At 41.1% G+C, this 21,007-nt stretch overlaps 2 protein-coding genes across 5 annotated transcripts in view; both read left to right on the forward strand.

The window, feature by feature from the left end:
* Window positions 1–2,114, forward strand: part of LOC127623024 (RNA-binding protein Musashi homolog 1) — a 39,695-nt gene extending 37,581 nt beyond the window's left edge. For all 4 annotated transcript variants that reach the window (XM_052097240.1, XM_052097244.1, XM_052097248.1 and 1 more), the window contains one exon: window positions 799–2,114. In XM_052097240.1, the coding sequence (XP_051953200.1) occupies window positions 799–840 (42 nt within the window). In that variant the 3' untranslated portion in view covers window positions 841–2,114. The remainder of the gene's footprint in view (window positions 1–798) is intronic.
* A 7,996-nt stretch (window positions 2,115–10,110) lies between these two features.
* Window positions 10,111–18,095, forward strand: LOC127623088 (transmembrane protein 233-like). The gene is made up of 3 exons (XM_052097311.1): window positions 10,111–10,488; window positions 16,853–16,987; window positions 17,122–18,095. The coding sequence occupies exons 1-3, from the start codon at window positions 10,303–10,305 to the stop codon at window positions 17,131–17,133; spliced, it is 333 nt and encodes a 110-aa protein (XP_051953271.1). The 5' UTR covers window positions 10,111–10,302; the 3' UTR covers window positions 17,134–18,095.
* Window positions 18,096–21,007: the final 2,912 nt, after the last annotated feature.

The following is a 21,007-nucleotide window of genomic DNA, read 5'->3' on the forward strand; positions in this document are numbered from 1 at the left end:
AATAAATACTATATCATGTTGACTTTCTGTGCAACAGTGAATTATCAACAATGGTGAATTATCAGTATTTTATATGCATATACACACACATAATATACATGTTATTTCTTACTTAAGGTGGCGCTGTTGTTTCAGTGATCGACTTGATTTACATTTGACATTGCTATTTGATGAAAAAGCAACATGGAAGTAAACTATAGCAAGTATAGCACATGAAAAGTATAATTTGACTATTGCCATTTGGGCAACTGAAATAATGTAAGTTGTGAATCTATTTAGACTCAACAAGTGCATGACAAAATACACATAAGATACACATAATTTACACATGTGAAGATTATGTGTGGCAATTAAAATGTGTTTGACAGCCAGCGTGAAAATAATAAATCCTGTTCTTGATTTGTCCTTGATTTGATCTCTTTAATTTGTGAAAAACAAAACATCAAAATATATATCATTAAAACTTTTTAAAAAAGTTAAAGCTTTTACACAATCTGGGAATTTTGTTCATCCATTTTTGATAGATATAAGCACCGGGTCTTTAAGCACCCGAATATGTAAGTGTTTGGAAAAATGTCCATGCATTTAAGGGTTAAATTGACAGCGCAAAATTTCATAAATTTTCGTATGAAAGGATTATTATAAGCATTTTTGTCCAGAATGCCTTGCCCCATAGACTTCTATTGTAAGAGCTTTACAGTAAATGTGATGTTTGTTGCTAATTGTTATTTTCCTTTGTAAGCAATATCGTGCCACAAGTACCGTACCGAACCCGGAACATTCTGTCTCTTCTCCCAGGGTCCTTTGATTGCCACTGCCTTTACCAATGGCTACCACTGAGGGGCATCCAATCAGCATCCAGCATGGGAGGAGTAACAGACAAGCTTGTGAAACGCGACCACTGCTGATGACGGGACGAACCCATGGGCGGCTGCGTTCCCTCCCGACTCCATTCTGGAGTTAACGCCTTTTTCTCCACCTCATTTCCTCCATTCTCTACTAACATAACCCTTTTTGTTTTCCTCATCGCTTGTTTTATTTCTGACGTGTAATGTTTTGAGCGACTGGTTCATGATATGCTGCCGTCTGTCTATTGTAACAAAAAAATGAAGAAGAAAAAAACTTTGTCAGAACAGTAATTTTGGATTGTACACGGGGAAACGCGCAAAGAATTCCGTTTCCCTGGGGTTTATTTTGACACGTTTTTTTTCACATTTGTCACAATGTTTTTGCTGACTGTATTTTATGTTTTTATCGTACTCATGCTGTAAGAAATGGAGTGATGGAGAGAAAGAGAGAGAGAGGGGAACAGAGAAACTAAACTGAAACGATCGGGATTTGTTTTCGTGACCTTTATTGCGCGTAAAGGTTCCTAACAAATCTAAACAACCATGAACAAATATGTGAGATTCAAATTTACTAAACAAAGACGGGACAAATAATGTATATTTTGGTAGTTTTTAAATACACAGCATTTGTAATATTATTCTGAACTGTTGAAAGGTAAATCATTTGCTTATTATTATTTTATTTTATTTGTAAAGTTGGTGTTGACGTAAAAAAACATTGAATTTCAACACGAGCGGTGTACATTTTCTGAAAAACCATTCTTACACTAAGCGTGTTTACATGTGCGATTTTACGTGCATGTGGTCATGTAAACACCTTAAACGGTGTTCCTTTATCAGGGTAATATCATAAACGGTTTAAGCATAAGCCGATCTACACTGGTCGATTTTTGGCCATTACCCTGATATTGCATTGCATTGCATTTACACATTTTTACCAACATTCTTACCGGTTTATCCAATGTGCACAAGTGTTGTGCGCAAGCCTGTTTATGTTTCGACATCAAAAGCACAGACTATCCGATTATTTCAACTCTCTTGTAAACACTGTGTTCTTGCATTGTCTGATTTTTTGAAGAAGCTGATTTTTGGTAGTTATCAGCGTATTGGTGTGCATGTAAACGTGCTCATTGTTGTATATAAGAATGTTTTTTTTTTTTACAATTTACATTTGAAATTCGTTCTGGTCATGTTGAGACTTAATGTTTGGTTTCTTTTTGTAGATACTGTATATATTGCATGGATTTTGGGAGGGGTCATTGAACGATGGACTTGCGTGCGGGGGTGGGGGTGGGGGAGGGGGTGATTGGTTATTTTATGTCTTTTTGTAACTGCTAAAAATTTTCTTCACATTGAATCTTCGCTTTCTGAATCTATTTTCATATTTTTAGGGCATCATGATGCTGCCCTCTAAGATACTTTCACTTGTGAATCGAGCCTTCTGAGTTGCTGCCTAAAGGCTAGAGTATACCTTCTTTGTCTTATGGTACTTTTCCACCACACGTTACGGTTCGACTCGACTCTGCTTGCTTTACTTTTCTGAGCTTGCTTTTCCACTGCAGTTTAGTGCCGCCTCAACGTGGGTGGGATTATAGGCTGATCATCATAGATGCGCCACCTCTACTGCCGTGACATCATCTTAAACGCGACACAAAACAATAAACAATAACACGACCGCTAGCTGTTAGCTACTAGCTCATTGTGCTGCATAAAGCAGTTGTTGCATGGTGATTTTACACAAGTGTAACAGTTAAATTGGCCTGGTTGTTTTAGAAGCTTTCCAGTAGCTGGTCAACTAAATAAAGTGAAGCTCTCAAGCAGAGTATAGAGTTAACGTAACAAAACGTACCATCCTCCATCGTGGACTCCAATATCGCCGTGGCTGAGTCCAAGGCACTCTCCCTCCCATTGCTCGCCGGTATATTGCCATATTTGTTGCAACACTCCGGCTGTTGTGGTCCTTGATGGTTCTGTAATCAATTTTATTTATTTTTTACTTTTCCCTACACTGTTGGTAGGTCCGGTGGTAGCCGTGTGCGGCCAACAGCTGAGACACTTCCTTTTCGTTTCGAATCGTTTCGTTCGTCGCTAATGAGAGGAACGTCTGCATCTCGTTTATTGACCACGCCGGGCTTTTGCGCACAGCCATTTCTTTTTACAATTTAAAGGTCGCATGAACAAATGATATCGCTGTTGCTAACTTTAAAACTAGCGTGTTGATGTCCCGTCTCGCAAGTCTAGTGACGCCGGTAGTGACGATTCTCTCTGACCAATCAGTGATCTGCAGGATTTTGACGTCACATTTAGTATCGGCTCGGCTCGCTTGGAACCTCGACCGAGGTGGTACTAAAAAAGTACCAGGTTCCAGGTACTATCCACAGTGGAAAACCCCCAAAAAGCGAGCAGAGTCGAGTCGAGTTGTACCGTGCAGTGGAAAAGCCCCATTAGTGCCATTCCGTCTCATGCACGTTCAAGCACTCAGCCTTTTATTTTGTCATGAGCATGCGAGTTTGATGATGCACAAACACTGGGAATCCCGTTGTAATTATGCCGCAAATGCTGTCGATAGAGCTTAACTTGTACTGAACCTGGAATATTCCTTTAAGCCGAGTGTTTCATTTCCATTTCAGATGCTTTCTTAGAAGGCTGCTGCCTATGTAGGCAGTAGACAGCTGACAAGGTTTTGGAACAGAGCCCTGTTTTCTTTTCTTTTTTATAAGATAAACCCAGGAAATTGTTCGTTACTCTGTGCCTAAACAATTGGCCAGAACTTGATCTGACACAAAATGCAATATGTAGAATGTATCTTGTAAATATTGTAACCAGCTCATTTGCTTATAATGAGTTCCACAATTCAGACACGGTCGTTCTATTGTCCTCCATTTATACTTCAGTTTCTCTAACGTACACACTTAACGTATGCTTTTTAAACTTTCGAAATGAAATTTTCTTTGGGCTCTGAATTACCCAGACCTTTTGGTTGTAAAAAGTACTTCAGTTTTCGAGGTCGTATATGAATCCTCATGTTTCCCTGCTGAGAAAAAAAAAGAAAACCAGCTTAAGATGGTTTGCTGGTCTTAACTGGTTTTCGATGGCTTCCCAGTTGGGCCAAGGTAGTTTTCAGCTGGTTTAGCTTGTCGGCCAGCAGGTCTACAAAGCCTAGCTGACAAGTGGCCCAAACCCATTTAAAACCATCAATCCAGACCAGCCTCGGAGACCAGCTAAGACCAGTAAACCAGCTTAGGCTGAAATGTAAAAGAGTCGGAAAATATGTTTTTGATGTTTGCTGTTGCTTATGAGGCATTGAACCACGTTTGTGAAAAATAAGGTTGCGTTTTCCAGAAAGAACAAACGATTTGTCAAAATTTTGGGGATTAGGAAGCAGGCCATATTTTGGGTCTGAAATCTGAGGCTTTTTGGCCTCTCTTCATGCTGTTTTTTGAAATATATATTATATATATATATATATATATATACACACACATTTCTGCGCAATGTACCTTTTTTTGTAAAATTCTCTCTATCCCTCTCTCTCTTGTTTTTTTTTTTATTTTATCGCTGTTGATGGTACAATGCTGTTTTTAAAGAAATGAAGGACAAATTTACCAAGCAAAGGAGTCTGAATGCTGTTACATCTCAATCTTTATCCTGTTTGTTATTTTGGTTGAATGTGGATATACAGTGTGTGTGTGTGTGCGTGCGTGCGTGTGTGTGTGTGTGTGTGTGTGTATGCGCTACGGTGAGAGTGTAAGTTGTTGTGTACACACGTCAATATGTGTACTATTGCGAGACTGCTTCCTGTGCATAGACTGATGTATGGATGTGCACATAGCTAGTTTACATGCATTCAACTGCCACCTTTGAAACTGTCCCGTCTCTGTCAGAAATGGAGAGGTACAATCGACTCCACAGCTCTAATGGAGGCCTTCCGAGAAAATGAATTTAGGCTAATACTTATACATAAAAATTGCAATTGCTATTTCGGTCTGTTTTTGTTTATTTACATTTTAATGTAAAGTCTTCCATTTGACATGTGGTAGCCTCTTTTTGGAGCTGTGGTCACAACTGTAGGTTACCGTGGTAACCCTCTGACTGACAGAGACGACTCACAAAACTACTGCATGGCACACACTGTAACTATTTAACCAACAAAAAGCAATAAGTCATGTTTTAAACTCAAGTAATAATGTACGTCGTCAATGGTGGTACGAATATGATGGCGAGTATGTGGCATTGAGAATTATTTTTCAGAAGAAAAGCTATATTTTTCAAGACCCGTTTTAACCCATTGAAAGTTTCTCAGATTTCTACAGTACATGTTACGATAACTGTTTGTTTGGATGATTTGTAAAAGGGACGGGGCTTTGGGGATCAGTGACAGAACTGGAAAGCGTCAGTGGGCGGCGCTATGCCCTATTGCTATGGAGCAGTGTGTCAACACTGTGAACTGATGCCCATATATGCTGGTCCACTGTCCCTTACTGTATTTTGTTTTTATTTTTCAATTCTGGAAATTTTCAAATAAAAAAATCCTAATAAATTATTTTAAAACATTCCATTTGATGGGCTCTGTTATCATGTTTTACAGTGTGGATACAAATTGTCATGTTTCAGTCAAATGAAGTATTGTTTGCTGTTATAAATGACTCGCTCTGTAATGTATATTTTAGTGGTAACATCACACTCAAAAAAGACAGCAAAGTATGAACCATAGTGCCTAATTTTACAGTGGAACAATGTATGGCTTTTAACCCTCTCTTGGTCATACATTAGCTCTATTTCTTTAGACCTCCCGGTCATTTTTGACCAGAAAGAGAATAGCTGTAACTTTTTTTTATTTTTTATGATGATGATAAAGATATAATTTCTTCTTCCTTGAAGTAATAATAGTAAAATGATGCACTTCATTTGGCATTTTATGCTATTTTGATCTACGTGTACATTTACCATTGATTTGCATATGCAAATAAGAAAATGATTGAAACTTTAGTAGAGTAAAAACCTACACTTCTATAAATTGAAACATGAAGAAAATATGAGAACGTGACATATATTGGAGGCAGATTGATGACATCTGGTGATCAAAATATAAGTAACATAACTTGAAAATCATGTTGTGACAATAATAGCCAGTAGATGGCAGCAGTGTTGTATGCAGTCATCTACAGTGTAGTCTGATTGGTTGTTGTAACCTAATTTTAAATTTGAGCACAAATTATGGATTTGGATATACACTTAGACATTTTAAACTATTATTTGTCAAAGTGTAGCATTTTAAAACTGATATGAAGTTTCAGTTTTTGAAGTTAACAGATATGGACTGCAAAATTGTGAAAATCTTATTTGAGTATGAAACTGAAGAATGGCACTAAACGTTTTGCAGTTTCAAACTTTCTATAGTAAAAATTTATTTTGCAGATATTTTCAAGTCAGTGAGGTGAACAGCAATAATTAACAACAATAAATGCATAAAAAATAACAGTAAACAAATAAATAACAATGATTCGTTCTTTACTGTTCTTACTGATGCATTTCATGCATCATGGCAGTGTGTAGTTATGATAGCATGTACCTTGCTGATGGGTTTTTGGCACACCATACTGGTTTTAGTGTCTCTTGGGAGACAATCTGCACACCTTTATTTTTCCTGTGTGTGTGTGTGTGTGTGTGTGTGTGTGTGTGTGTGTGTGATTGTTATTGTGTGTGTGTGTGTGTGTGTGTGTGTGTGTGATTGTTATTGTGTGTGTGTGTGTGTGTGTGTGTGTGATTGTTATGTGTGTGTGTGTGTGTGTGTGTGTGTGTGTGTGTGATTGTTATGTGTGTGTGTGTGTGTGTGTGTGTGTGATTGTTATTGTGTGTGTGTGTGTGTGTGTGTGTGTGATTGTTATTGTGTGTGTGTGTGTGTGTGTGTGTGTGTGTGTGATTGTTATTGTGTGTGTGTGTGTGTGTGTGTGTGTGTGTGTGTGTGTGTGATTGTTATTGTGTGTGTTATTGTCTCACCCCCTCGTTTCTGAGTATGTGTGTTTAGCATTGTGGCAGATTTATTGGTTATATTTGACAAATTGAAAATAAAATACTCTGTGTTATAGTCTCATCAGTTAATTTGTGTGTGTGTGTGTGTGTGTGTGTGTTGCTCTCTGGATGTTTTATAGTCTCACCCTTTCATTTCTGTGTGCATTTTGTCTGCTTTGTAGGACTGATTAATTGATTGTATTTGACAGATAAATAAATTGCTCTGTTTTATGGCCTTTCCTTTTCTTTTTCAATGGTCAGTCAATTTTGTTCGCAAAGAAAAAGGGTGTCCCTTTTTTCACGACCACTTAGACTTAAAAAATCATGTCCACATTTTTTTTTTCTTTTTTATGTTCAGGTGGCAAGTGGAGTAAAAGTCACCAAGTCTTGTACCACTCAGATAAAGGAAACCATTTTTATTATATTAGCATAATTGATTCTGGTCAAAAATGACCGAAGACCATAGGAGGGTTAAGGCTGCCTATCTAGGTCACTTTGTCATAGTATTGATACCTGAATACTTTGGATAGTACTGTATCTGAATTATTAAGCCACTTGCTCACCAAGAACCAGCAATAACGCAAACCCAAGCATTTGATTGGGTGTGCCTGGCCCCCTTATGGAGCCGGGCCTGTTCCCTAAACTGTTGGCGTGAACTTGTGTGGCTTGACGGTTGCACACAGTATAGATAGTATCATTAATTACAATGCGAGTGATATGTTTTTGACACAATGTGGCTCAGGTACAGACAGGAGACGAGTTTGTAATGGCAAACTAGTATGGCAGAAATAGTAAGAGTAGTATGGTAATATGCCATTCGGAACATGGCCACTGTGTTTCTGTGGCTGTAACAGACCTCAGTACTCAAGGGGAAGATAGAGTTACCTTTAAAGGTATGTGACGTTAAACCGAATGTGTTTTTATCCAGGTAAGTTGTTGACTTCAACTTACTTGCTCAGCAATATTCTCTTCAAACTGTTGCTTGGCCATGAGAGTTGTTGACTTAAATGGGAAAACTCACCATAGAAGTGGACAGTTCACACTAATGTCTGCTATAACGTCCCAGCAACGTTGAGAATGCAGTGCGTTGAGTTAAGGCTGAAACTTACTCTACGAAAGTACATGAACGCTGGCACTTCTTGCTACACATGCTCGATTTTGTGCATTGTTGCGTTCCAAATTGTGTCCATAACACAACGCAAGTAGCTACATTATGCATTCTCAGTGTTGCCACAAAGGGCACTATAGCTAGATAAGTATGAACTGTCCACATTTATTGTGAGTGTTTTCTTTCAAGCCAACTATTGTCATGTAGAGAATTTTGCTGAGCAAGTAAGTTATAGTCAATATGTTTACAGCTTTAGCAGGATTAGCACCTCTAAATCTGAGGCCATGGTTCTCAGCAGGAAACCGATGGAGTGCGTACTCCAGGTAGGGAAGGAGGTATTGCCCCAAGTGAAGGAGTTCAAGTACCTCAGTGTCTTGTTCACGAGTGAGGGGACAATGGAGCGGGAGGTTGGCCGGAGAATCGGGGCAGCGGGGGCGGTATTGCACTCGCTCTAGCGCACTGTTGTGACGAAAAGAGAGCTGAGCCGGAAGGCAAAGCTCTCGATCTACCGGTCAATTTTTGTTCCTACCGTCACCTATGGTCATGAAGGCTGGGTCATGACCGAAAGAACTATTTCGCGAGTACAAATGGCCGAAATGGGTTTCCTCAGAAGGGTGGCGGGCATCCGTGAGGAGCTCGGAGTAGAGCCGCTGCTCCTTTGCGTCGAAAGGAGTCAGTTGAGGTGGTTTGGGCATCTGGTAAGGGTGCCCCCTGGCCGCCTCCCTAGGGAGGTGTTTCCGGCACGTCCAGCTGGGAGGAGGCCTCGGGGAAGACCCAGGACTAGGTGGAGAGATTACATCTCCACACTGGCCTAGGAATGCCTCGGGGTCCCCCAGTCAGAGTTGGTTAATGTGGCTCGGGATAGGGAAATTTGGGGCCCCCTGCTGGAGCAGCGGCCCCCCGCAACCCGACTTCGGATAAGCGGTTGAAGATAGATGGATGTTTACAGCAATATACCTGAATAAAAACACTCCCATTTTAATGTCACAGACTTTTGAAGGTAACTCTATCGCCCCCTTGTGTACTAAGGTTTGGTACCGCCACAGTAACTCTAGAATGCACATTTAACCAGGCCGCATGTTGGCAGAATACAACGCAAACTTGCATTGAGTTATGAATTGCGGTCTGAGCTTGATTAGCAAGACATTTTCTCAGTTACTTCAGTAACTTGCAGATGCAGATATTCAACAATTTTGTGGTCAGTCAGTTAAAGCAAACTAACAAAAGATAAAGCATCAGTTATTTTACAGACCATAACACCAAGGCACCAAGACTTGGAAACAGATGTTAACTTGCCCCCTCCCTGCTCTGTTATGTCCATCTCTCCCCCATAACACACACCTGATACCCTGTGACCCCAATACCACACACTTGTCCATGCAAACCCACACGTACATGCACACACCCACTTAAAAACTCAACTGCGCAGGTTTCTCTTGACTTTTAGGAAATTTATTTTAATAATGATATTCAGTAGATTACTTCTGAATTGCAATCCTTTACTGATAACAAAATATTGTATTACTAAAATAGCATTAAGTAATGTAATCTCTTGGATTATATTTATGTTATCTAATCTGATTACTTTTGGATCACCTCTGAGTCCTAACTCTGGTATGTTTTACTCTCTATTTGTCTGTTACTAAGTGGAAAAAAGGCACAAGAAGCACAAAAACACATTTTATCTGATATGCATGTTTTGTCTAAAATGGCAGAAAAGAATAGTGTGAAGAATAGGTTTGAATTATATCGATTTTTTGTCCTGACTTCATGAATCGGTAATTAGTGAAGGTCACTGGATATGATGGAGTCATTGTATTTCACAGTTATACATCAGCATTGTTAAATAAGAAGGCATGGTCTAATCGTTTCAGTAGTGCTTTTGGAACAAATTCAGAAGCATGTTACACAAATGCATTTTGCATGGTTTAAAAACTATGAAAGGAGTTGCATATTTTCCCCAGTGATGTTGAAAGAGTTTTAGGCCCTCCAAAAATGTTTACCAGGTATTACTGGAATTGGTCCATGGAAAAGTGTCACCCATACTTTCTCTCCCCGATCCCCTTCCCACGGGATCCTTTGCTGCCCAAATGCTTAAGGAGAGCGACACCCAAACACCCTCCCTTCTGAAAAACTATTTATTTCAGCTTCAGTCTTGGTCCTCACACCCTGCACAGCTCTTGTTAACCCTGTAGCATTTACTTTCTATTTTGCACCTATTTGACACTCTACTAAGCTCATTTCTTTATCCATTTTTATCACTTTTTCTTCTATTTCAAAAGTGTGTTTTTTTTGGGACATTCTGCCTGGTATCAGGAGTGTTTGCCTGCCAGCATGGCACTGGGCGGTTCACAGTCTGATGTGAAGGTCTCACTGAACGGCAGTGGGGATTTATATCACAGCTGGTTCGGTCCAACAACCCCACATCCTCCTCTACAAAATTACCTGCTTCTTACCATCCTTACCTGCTTCTGCCCGGCTTACCCCATCAACATTCTGGCCCTGGTGTTCTCTGCTATGGTGAGTCGAATATGAAAGTAGACTATGTGTGCACTTTGATGGTTTGCACTAAAATAGGAAATAGCTTGTAGTTTTTCTGCTGTCACATTAAAGCTGCACTATGTAACTTTGTGCTCTCTAGCGACATCTGTGGTTGACACTTAAAATTGCAAGCAGTTTGCGGAAGAACGCTTTATGTCAGTCGTGTTCTGGCGCTGCTCTTCTGGCGGGAGAATCTCCCAATTTGAGCTTGCCTGGACATCACGTCATAACGTGCTATTTTCATGTTGATATTATGTTATACGATTAAACATTTGAAACGAAAATATTACTTGCTTGGATGAAGGTAAACATTACTCTTATTTACATATTTTAAATTATTAGCACTTTTAGATAGAGAACTGGGGACTCTCGTCAGCCACCATCAGTAGATCTTAATATGATTATTCAAGTGTTTTATCTACTATTAATGTTCCAATTGTACTAAAATTTTCAATTTAAGTGGTTAAACTCATGATATGGCTGATACGAGTTCAATAGAAGACTTTATTATTGTTGTACTATATTGTCCAGCCTCAGTTACTACAATAGCACGTCTATGCAATACACAAAATAACACACAATAAACTAAAAACATAAAACAAGGATTCAATAATAATGGGGATAAAATATACTTTATTAAACATAAAAATAATATACATAAATATGCAATATAACTGTGCGCCACGCCCTTAAACATGTCCTAGTAACGTCACCGGACAACGTAGATACATCACGATCGTAAACACACGAGTAATGTTTGATTCATAAAAGCATGACAAGCAATATAAGCTTCAACAACCCTACCAGCAAACATATCCATGCATTGAAGCTGGTAAACAACTTCAGCAAACGGATGAGAGATAAACATCCATCTAGACTGTAATGATGCTGTCCTGAACTGTGTGAATGTTACTGAACTGAATTGAACAGTTATTTTCTCCAGCCAGAACAAGAGACAGCCAGTTCTTCTTTCCTGTGTCTGCAGACATGATGTAATGATGCAAGGATGCACGCCATAAGCCAGCGATTGTGCGCCAAATCAGATCAGACAGGTCAAAATACAAATAATTTTTTATAGGCTTATCATATTGAATCAGGGTAAGGTAAGGACATTGTTTTGAACTCTGAAAGTTTATGTACACTTACTTACTTTACTCTTACTTTATTTAATGTTACATAGTGCAGCTTTAATCTTGGTTTGGTTTATGTTGATTGTCTCGTACATTATCTCTACACACTCCTTGTTCAGCCACACCTCACATCAATATAGTATGATATCACATTATGAGATCAGAGTATTTTCATATTATGACATCACAGTATGTTTAAATTATGATATCGTAGTAGGCTTAAAATATGCTAGTATATAAATTATAATGTCACGGTAGGTTAAAACTATGAAAACACTGGAATAACGACATCACAAAATTATGATGTCACAATTGACATTATAGTATATCACAGTATGTTCAAATAATGACATCAAAGGAGGTTCAAGATATGACATCATAGGATGTTTAAATTATGATGTTACAGTATGTTCACATTATTTCACAGAATGTTCAAATAATGGAATCATATATGCTTAAATTATGAAATTACAGTAGGTTAAATTATATGACAGTTTGTTCAAATTATGACGTCATAGGATTTTTAAATTATGATGTTACAGTATGTTCACATTATTTCACAGAATGTTCAAATAATGGAATCATATATGCTTAAATTATGAAATTACAGTAGGTTAAATTATATGACAGTTTGTTCAAATTATGACGTCATAGGATTTTTAAATTATGATGTTACAGAATGTTCAGAGTATTACATCACAGTAGGTCCAAATTATGATATCATCTTATGCACAGAAATTTAACATTATATTATGTTCATAGTTCTCACATGATGGCAAAATGTATTTGTATTTTTGAATATTTGGATAAATATTTAAACATTGCAAGGCTGAAACAGAGTCTGTACTGTATATGTCTCTTTATAGAGTATTGAAGATAATATTTGGTGTGATGAAGACTACAGGTGTTTGTCTATCTGGATCTTTGTTAGCATAATCACACACACACATAACAAACAGAAAGAGTATGAAGCTTGCAAGTTTTTTATTTCTATACACTGATTAGCATTTCTTATCAGGCTTCAATGGCACCTGTCAAGGGGTGGGATATATTAGGCAGCAAGTGAAAAGTCAGTTCCCTATCTGTCACTCAATAGATGTTGTGTCAATGTAGTGACACTAGGGGTCACACTTGGGAGCCCCAGACACCTCTGAACTTTAATGGGAATTGGCAAGTGGTATTTGAATCGCTAATTCAGATTTTCTTTTCTGAGCCGAGTGGTCGATGTTCAATGAGATGAATTTCCCATGGCTTCCATTCATCTCTGCTGGATCTGATGGCGCATTTCTCCCCCCTCTGCACTGGTGCACTGCAGAGATCGCCCATGGGCACTTCGGTAGAACCCTAAAAGATTATATTCTAAAATAGTATATTCTAAAAGAGCAGCACACACGGAAACATCTTTTTAAAGATACCTTTCCAGCTGTGTGTTATTCCTGGTTGCAGTTGTTATCTCTCGCCTTCTGACTGCCACGATGGCTGTCTTTTGTGTCTGAGCACTGCTCACACGGAGACATCGTTCATGGATGGGTCGTGTTCTCACTGCGAGAACATGACCATGGCAACATTGGGGTCACGGCTTGCCATTGTAAGAAAGCAAGCCACCCCAGCGGCTCCCCGCCTCGGTCCTTCTACCTACGCGTATGAGGCCAGCGCAGCTAGCACTCGCGGTGCTGCTCACAGCCATGCCCCGCCCCAGTTCCTTTCTTCCCGGAAGTGCACGAGGAGCTTACAAGGTTGTGGGAGGCACCTTTTACTGCCCGGTCCCGAACTTTTCAGCTCTCTCACTACCCTCAATGGTGGGGCAGCCAAGGGGTATTCTGCGATCACCCCAGTGGATAAGGCGCTCACGGTGCACCTATGCCCGCAGAGCACAGCCACCTGGTGCGGGTGCCAGAAGCTCCTGTCCAGGGCCTGTAGGTTTACATCGTCACTGACGGCCACAGCCTACGGTGCTGCTGGACAAGCCACTTCCACCCTGCACGCCATGGCTCTCCTGCAAGTCCAGCAAGCCAAGGCGCTAAAAGAACTGCACGAGGGTAGTTCCGCCCCGTGATGCCGAAACTGTGCTTGGTGACCGAACTCGCCCTCTGGGCGACGAAGGTCATGGCGCGGTCTCTTGGGCAGGCGATGTACACCTTGGTGGTCCAGGAGTGGCACCTTTGGCTCAACCTGGTCGAGATGAGAGAGGCCGACAATGTGCGGTTCCTTGACACCCCCATTTCCCATGTTGGCCTCTTCGGCGATACCGTCGAGGACTTTGGCCAGCAGTTCTCGGCAGTGAAGCAGCAGACGGAGGCTATCCAACACATCCTGCCCCGGCATGGATCAAGATCCTGCACCCCGTCTGCTCATCTAGCCCCCCCGCCCATGCACGCCCAGCTGTGGCACAAACACGCCCACACCTGGACGATTTAGACGGACTGTGGGGATGATGTAATTCGACTTAGCAGGGCCACAGGGCTCAAGCCCCTTCAACGTGGCGCCTCAGGTTCCGCCCCGCCGTGAGGCTCCACCTACCGGTACATCCAATGAGATTGTCCCCTTGGTCCCCCTCACCTGGACCTTTTACACGTGGCTTGCGCTCTCCAACCCATCGCTATGGCTGACCCGGACCGTCCGACTCGGCTACGCGATTCAGTTCGCTTTACACAGATTCCCGTTCAAGATGCTGATGCAAAAACGCATTCTAGTGAGCGTCCGGCATCAAGATTGGTTCACGGTGGTAGACCTGAAGGACGCGTACTTCCACGTCTTGACAAAGATCCTTCCTGCGGTTTGCGTTTGAGGGTCAGGTGTACCAGTACAAGGTCCTCCTTTTCAGTCTGTTCCTATCCCTTTGCGTCTTCACGAAGGTCGCAGAGGCAGCCCTTGCCCTGTTAAGGACTGGCTAATCCTAGCTCACTCTCAAAATATGTTGTGTGCGAACAGGGACCTGGTGCTTACGCACCTCAGCCGACTAAGGCTTCGTGTCAACTGGGAAAAGAGCAAGCTCCTCCCGGTTCAGAGCATCTCTTTTCTCTGCTTAGAGTTGGACTCAGTCTTAGGCTCCTGGGGCATATGGCATCCTCAGTGGTGGCCACACTGCTGGAGTTGACACAACCTTGAGTGAGTGGCAGATAGGGAACGTCCTGGTTACTTTCGTAACCTCAGTTCCCTGATGGAGGGAATGAGACGTTGTGTCCCTCCTGCCACAACGTTGGACTACCCGATGAAATGGCTGGGACCTTCTCTCGGCTCCTCAGCACAATACCTGAATGAGTGGTTCGCACACCAGCTCATTTATACCCGTTTGTTCAGGGGAGTGACATGCAAATACCACTCTCCAATTCCCATTGGCCTTTTATCAAAGATCAGAGGTGTCTCGGGCTCCCAAGAGTGTAGTGTCACTACATCAACACAATGTCTCGTTCCATCCATCAGGGAATGGAGGTTACGAAAGTACTTTCCAGGACTTTCTTGAATTGAATGCTTTGGAAGCAGGAAAAATGGGCAAGCGTAAGGATCTGAACAACTTGTAAGGATCTGAGCAGGATCTGGCCAAATTGTGATGGTTAGACGACTGGGTCAGAGCATCTCCAAAATGGCAGGTCTTGTGGGGTGTTCCTGGTATGCAGTGGTTAGTACCTACCAAAAGTGGTCCAAGGAAGGACAATCGGTGAACCGGCGACAGGGTCATGGATGCCCAAGGCTCACTGATGCCCGTGCATATGATTGTGGTGACGAGTTGGTCCTGTCACATTTCGTCCGACTCCAAGAGAGTTGAGAATATTGATAAATGCTAATCCCAATGTGTCATTTTCATTATCTACGTGAATTTTGAAATCACCAACAATTAATGCTCTATCTACATTAACTACTAGATCTGATCTATATGCTATAGCTAGGGCAAGAGATTATTTATTTATATCTGACAGTGTCATATTAAGCATTATTAGTTCAAACGACTTAAACTTATATCCTGTCCTCTGAGTAACACCAACAACTTCAATGTAAATTGTAGCAACACCTCCTTTTCGATCCTTCAGACGAGGCTCATTTTTAAAACAATAACCTGGGGGAGTAGGTTCATTTAAACTATTGGTTTAAGCCAGGTTTCAGTCAAACAGAGCATATCCAAACTATGATCTGTAATCATTTAATTTACAATTAGTTCTTTGGTAGAAAGAGATCTAATGTTTACAAGCCCTACCTTTATATAATGTTTGTCTTCAGTTTTGTTTTGTTTTTAGTATTTTTCAAGTTTTACCTAAATGTTTTTTCTAAATGATTTAGTGAGAGTTTTGTGTTTGGTAGTTTGGGGAACAGACACAGTCTCTATGTGATATCTAGGTGATACAGTTTCTATGTGTTGTAGTTTATGTGACCTGTGTGACGTCTCAAGGCAGCTAGCAGATGTTCAGGTTAACCAGTTTGTCTGCTTCCTGACTTGGGCCCCAGTTAATCAAATACTATAAAAATCTACGTTTAGCATTAGCCAGCACTTCTAAATTTGATCTGATAACAGACACTTTGGCACCCGAAATGCATTTAACAATAGTATCTGGAGTCTCTATTTCCACATTCCTTACAATACAGTCACCAATTATTAGGGCTCTTTCTACATCATTCTCAGTGGCGCATTACCGAGTGGAGAGAATCGATTGGCGCCGAGACATCCACTAGCGTTGCGATGCATGTCTCTAACTCGGTAATCTTCTCCGTCAGCTTGAATAATTCCTTAAAATTTTTACATGTGAATCCCTCACTGCTGATGGAAGAAACTATAGTAAACATGTGGTATGTAATGCTGGAAGGAACAACATGAGCAGATGCCATGATTTTCTGCAATTGTTTGTTGTTGTTGTTGTGGTTGTTCTTGAATGGTGAGTGTTTGAGATAGATGTGGTTCAACAATTGTTTGTTGTTTTTGTGGTAGTTCTTGAGTGGCGAGGGGTCAATGTGGTTACTAATCAACAGATGTTTGAGATTTATGCAATAATCAGTGTAAAACACAGCGGAGAAAACGAATGCATGCAGTCATGATGCGAGATGTAGACAAGCAGAAAAAAGCGGAAAAAATAAAGAAATAAATTAGAGAAATGGGTGCGCACAGACGGGCCAGAGCTGTTTTGGCAGAACGAGGGGCACCTACATGATATTAGGCAGGTGGTTCTAATGTTGTGGCTGATCGGTGTATGAACTTAATCTTAATGTTTGTTCTCTCTCTCTAGTCCAGAAACAGTTATGATCAGGGAGATTATGAAGGTTCGAGACATTTAGGGAAGATGGCTCTCTATTTATCTATCGCCTCCATAATCATTGGCCTCCTCATCATCACCATCTTCTGTGCTGTGCATTTTACAACGGTAACATCCTGTTTACTGTATTCAGTGTATATTTTGGGGTTACTACACACTGATTCTCATTCTGTCAATTCACTGTATCTCAAACCTCTCTTTTTTCCCCCTCTTCTTGGCTATTTGTGTTTTTGTTTGTTCAGAAAAAAGTTTAGGAAGATGGTAGTTTTGTCCTGCTGTCCCCTGAGGAGTGGAAGCCCATTCAGCCTGAGTCTCTTGAACTACTTGGAGGTTTTCAATGTAAACCCAAACAAGACTGGACATAAGCTCCCCTCAGATCTGCTCTCTACCTCTGCATGAACAAAGAGAGGTACAGGACAGGGCTTCATAAAAATATGTCATTGCTGTCTTATCAGTTTGTTTTCTAAAACAATGAGGGCAGAAAAAGTCCCTTTGCCAAGAAAACAACAAGAAACTCTTAATTGTTTACAGACAGACACCAATAATTGCCTACTTTCAATATATGCACTTTAAAATCAGATGCAGATAAATATTTATAAGTTGTATTAAGTGGACAAGATCAGTCAATGCAAATACTAAATATGTAAATATATATTTTTCTTTTGGTGAAACAATCTCATGAAATTTACAAAACTGTTGCAACAGTTTTGCAAAATGCTATTAAATGGTTCCTGACATGTATTGCGACAGTTCAAGGGTGAAATGTCCACTGTGTGGCGCTATAAGCGAGTTAAATGTTCTGTCAAACAAATTAGGATTTTAAGGTTAATGCTCTATTGAGATTTAAATGAACGAAACCTTCTTCCCTACCCTAAACCTAACCGATGGTATCCGAGAAATCAATTGTGAGATGAAAAATTTAATTGCTGAAGCAACTATGACATTTTGTGACATTACATGTCAAGCAATGTTCATTTCCCCAGGAAACTGCAGTGATATGTACAATAAGGCACATAAAAAATGATTTAGAAAATGTTGGTATAGTAATTTGATACTATGAGACCAGGTTGCAAACAATATGATTATTTTTATAATGAATGCTTGTGTTTTTGGAGCAAACTGACTGGGCTCCATATGTAATTGAGCTTGCAAATATTCTCCATTTGTTACTGTATTGTAGTATGCATTGTTTGTGTATTGTCACAAGTGGTTAATTTGGAATAAAAATATTTGATTAAACAAACTTTTTTTTTCAAATGTTTTGATCAAGCTTGCTTTTGAATATTTGAACTTTTTCAGATATATGTCAGATTACAGAATTGAACGCCTTTTCCTTTGAATTGAAAAAACATGTTTCAATGCGTATATTACAGTGGCAGCGGGGTGTGGTCAAGTGCCCATCCGGAGAGAGAGAACGCGCTAAGGGCACTTACACCTGAGCTAAATTATGATTAACGCCTGTCTCTAATTCCAGTGAGCATGGGGAGAGCGGATAAAACCACCCACGCCACCTGAAGTGTTGTTACTCCGAGTCATTATTGTGAAGCTGTGAGTGCTGCAGTGTGTTCAGTAAAATGCATTACCTGAATGGAGCAACCCAACATCCGTGTCCTCCTTCCCTTCTAACCCTTACACTGGTGCCGAAACTTGGGAGAGGTGGTACATAGCCATCCCTATCGCTTGCCCGAGCACAAAAAGAAAATGGTTCGGGAAGAATTGGATGCGATGCTTGATATGGGGGTAATAGAGGAATCCCGCTGCGATTCGTCCAGCCCGGTTGTTCTTGTTCCTAAGAGAGATGGGTCTGTGCGGTTCTGTGTGGATTATAGAAAAGTCAATGCGGTGTCTAAATTTGATGCATACCCGATGCCCCGTATTGATGAGTTGCTCGATCGGTTAGGTACTGCTTGATTTTATTCGATATCGGATTTGAAAGGGTTATTGGCAGATCCCCTTGACACTAATGTCCTGCGAAAAAACAGCCTTCTCCACGCCGTTTGGATTGCACCAATTTGTGACACTTCCGTTCAGTTTGTTTGGGCCATGGACCAGTTTGTCAGCATCTCATGGACCGAATCCTCAGACCGCATACAGCTTACACCACTGCTTATTTAGATGATATCATCATTTATAACAATGATTGGCAGCAGCACATGCAGCGTCTGAGGGCGGTCCTGAGATCGCTGCGGCGGGAGGGGTTCACAGCAACCAAACAGAAGTGCGCGATTGGGCAGGTGGAGGTATCTGGGGTTCCACTTGGGTCATGGGCAGGTGCATCCCCAAATTGACAAGACTGTAGCAATTGCGACCTGCCCGAGACCTAAGGCCAAAAAGGATGTGAGACAGTTCCTGGGGCTGGCTGGCTACTACAGGAGGTTTGTACCTAATTATTCGGACATCACCAGCCCGCTGACTGATCTCACTAAAAAGGGGGCTCCAGACCCGTTGCAGTGGACAGAGCAGTGCCAACAGGCGTTCGCGCAGGTTAAATCATCACTTTGTGGGGGGCCGCTTTTGCATACACCCTTTTCTATTACAGACGGACGCTTCAGACAGAGGGCTGGGGGCTGTGCTATCGCAGGTGGTGGAGAGGGAGAAGCGTCCAGTGCTGTACATCAGCCGTAAACTCTCCCTGAGGGGAACAAAGTACAGCAACGTGGAAAAGGAGTGTCTGGCCATCAAGTGGGCGGTCCTCACCCTCTGGTACTACCTGCTGGGGCGGGCCTTCACCCTCTTCTCGGATTACGCCCCGCTCCAATTGCTTCACCGCATGAAGGATACCAACGCGTGGTATCTGGCTCACCAGCCCTTTAAATTCAAGGTGGTCCACAGACCGGGGGTGCAGATGGCTGCCTCCAACTTCCTCTCCAGAAATGGAGGGGGAGTGGTAGGCAGGCCGGATGGGGGTATGTGGCAGCAGGGTGTGGTCAAGTGTCAGTCCAGAGAGAGAGAAAGCAGTAAGGGCACTTACACCTGAGCTAAATGACGACTACACCTGTCTCTAATTCCAGTGAGCATGGGGAGAGCGGATAAAACTACCCACATCACCAGCAGAAGGCAGAGAGAGTCTGGGTCCTGAAAAGATGTGATTGTGAAACTGTAGAATTGTTATTGTGAAGCTGAAGAGTTGTTACTCAGAGTCATTACTGTGAAGCTGTGAGCGCTGCGGTATGTTCAGTAAAAAGAATTACCTGAGTGGAGCAACCCGCCTTCCCTGTCCTCCTTCCCTTCTAACCCTTACAATTACAAAAGTTTTGTATGCTGAATAAGATAGTACCACTAGTCCCCGTTTTCATGCCAGCAACAGATTCTGCCCGATCTGAGTACTGGTGTATTTGGATATGTACCGTTAACACTCATCTGTGCTATATATAGCGCTGGAACCCAATCACATACTGGGGTGTCAGGGACCTCTGGTTAACCCAGCATGATCCAACAAGCAGGGTCACATGGCACAGGGTAGCTGACTCTGCATTGCCTGTGCTGATAAACATGAGCAGGTCCTGAGACTTCTCAAATATTCATCTATGTACACGCTTACAAGAAAGTACTTTAACCTAGTAAACAGGCTGAGACCAGTACGTGTGGCACTTGTGAAATATGTTATAGGATTCTTGTAGTATAACTCAGTTTTTGTGTGCTTACTAATAAATTACATATTTAACCTCCTGAGACTTGGGTGTGACTGTTGTGTGGATGTTCCACCCCTTTTTGATTTGTAACTAGCCTAAAATCATGCAGAAAAAATTGTTATGCCCACATACACTATGTGGACAGTGGGACTAAGTTTAGAAATTGTAAATAATACCAAGCTATAGAAAGTCAGATTTTTTTATTATTATATATATAATATTTTGTATTATTTTTCCAGGTGATTTGGTTGTTCATGTTTTTGAGAAATTACATCAGAAATTAGCATAATGCTCAGGAGGAGAATCAAGTATAGATGACAAAAATGTTTGATAACCCATGACATTTCAAAACATGATTTGTGCCAACCTTGTTGCGTTAAAAAAAATAAAAAATTAGTAAAGATGTTACAGAGTTATAATAAATGTTGAAATCATAATTGTTTTATTATCTCTGCATGAGATGTCGTTATTTAAGCTCAGGCTCAGGTTAGTAACA

Source organism: Xyrauchen texanus, chromosome 3, assembly GCF_025860055.1.
Source record: "Xyrauchen texanus isolate HMW12.3.18 chromosome 3, RBS_HiC_50CHRs, whole genome shotgun sequence".
Lineage (NCBI taxonomy): Eukaryota > Metazoa > Chordata > Actinopteri > Cypriniformes > Catostomidae > Xyrauchen > Xyrauchen texanus.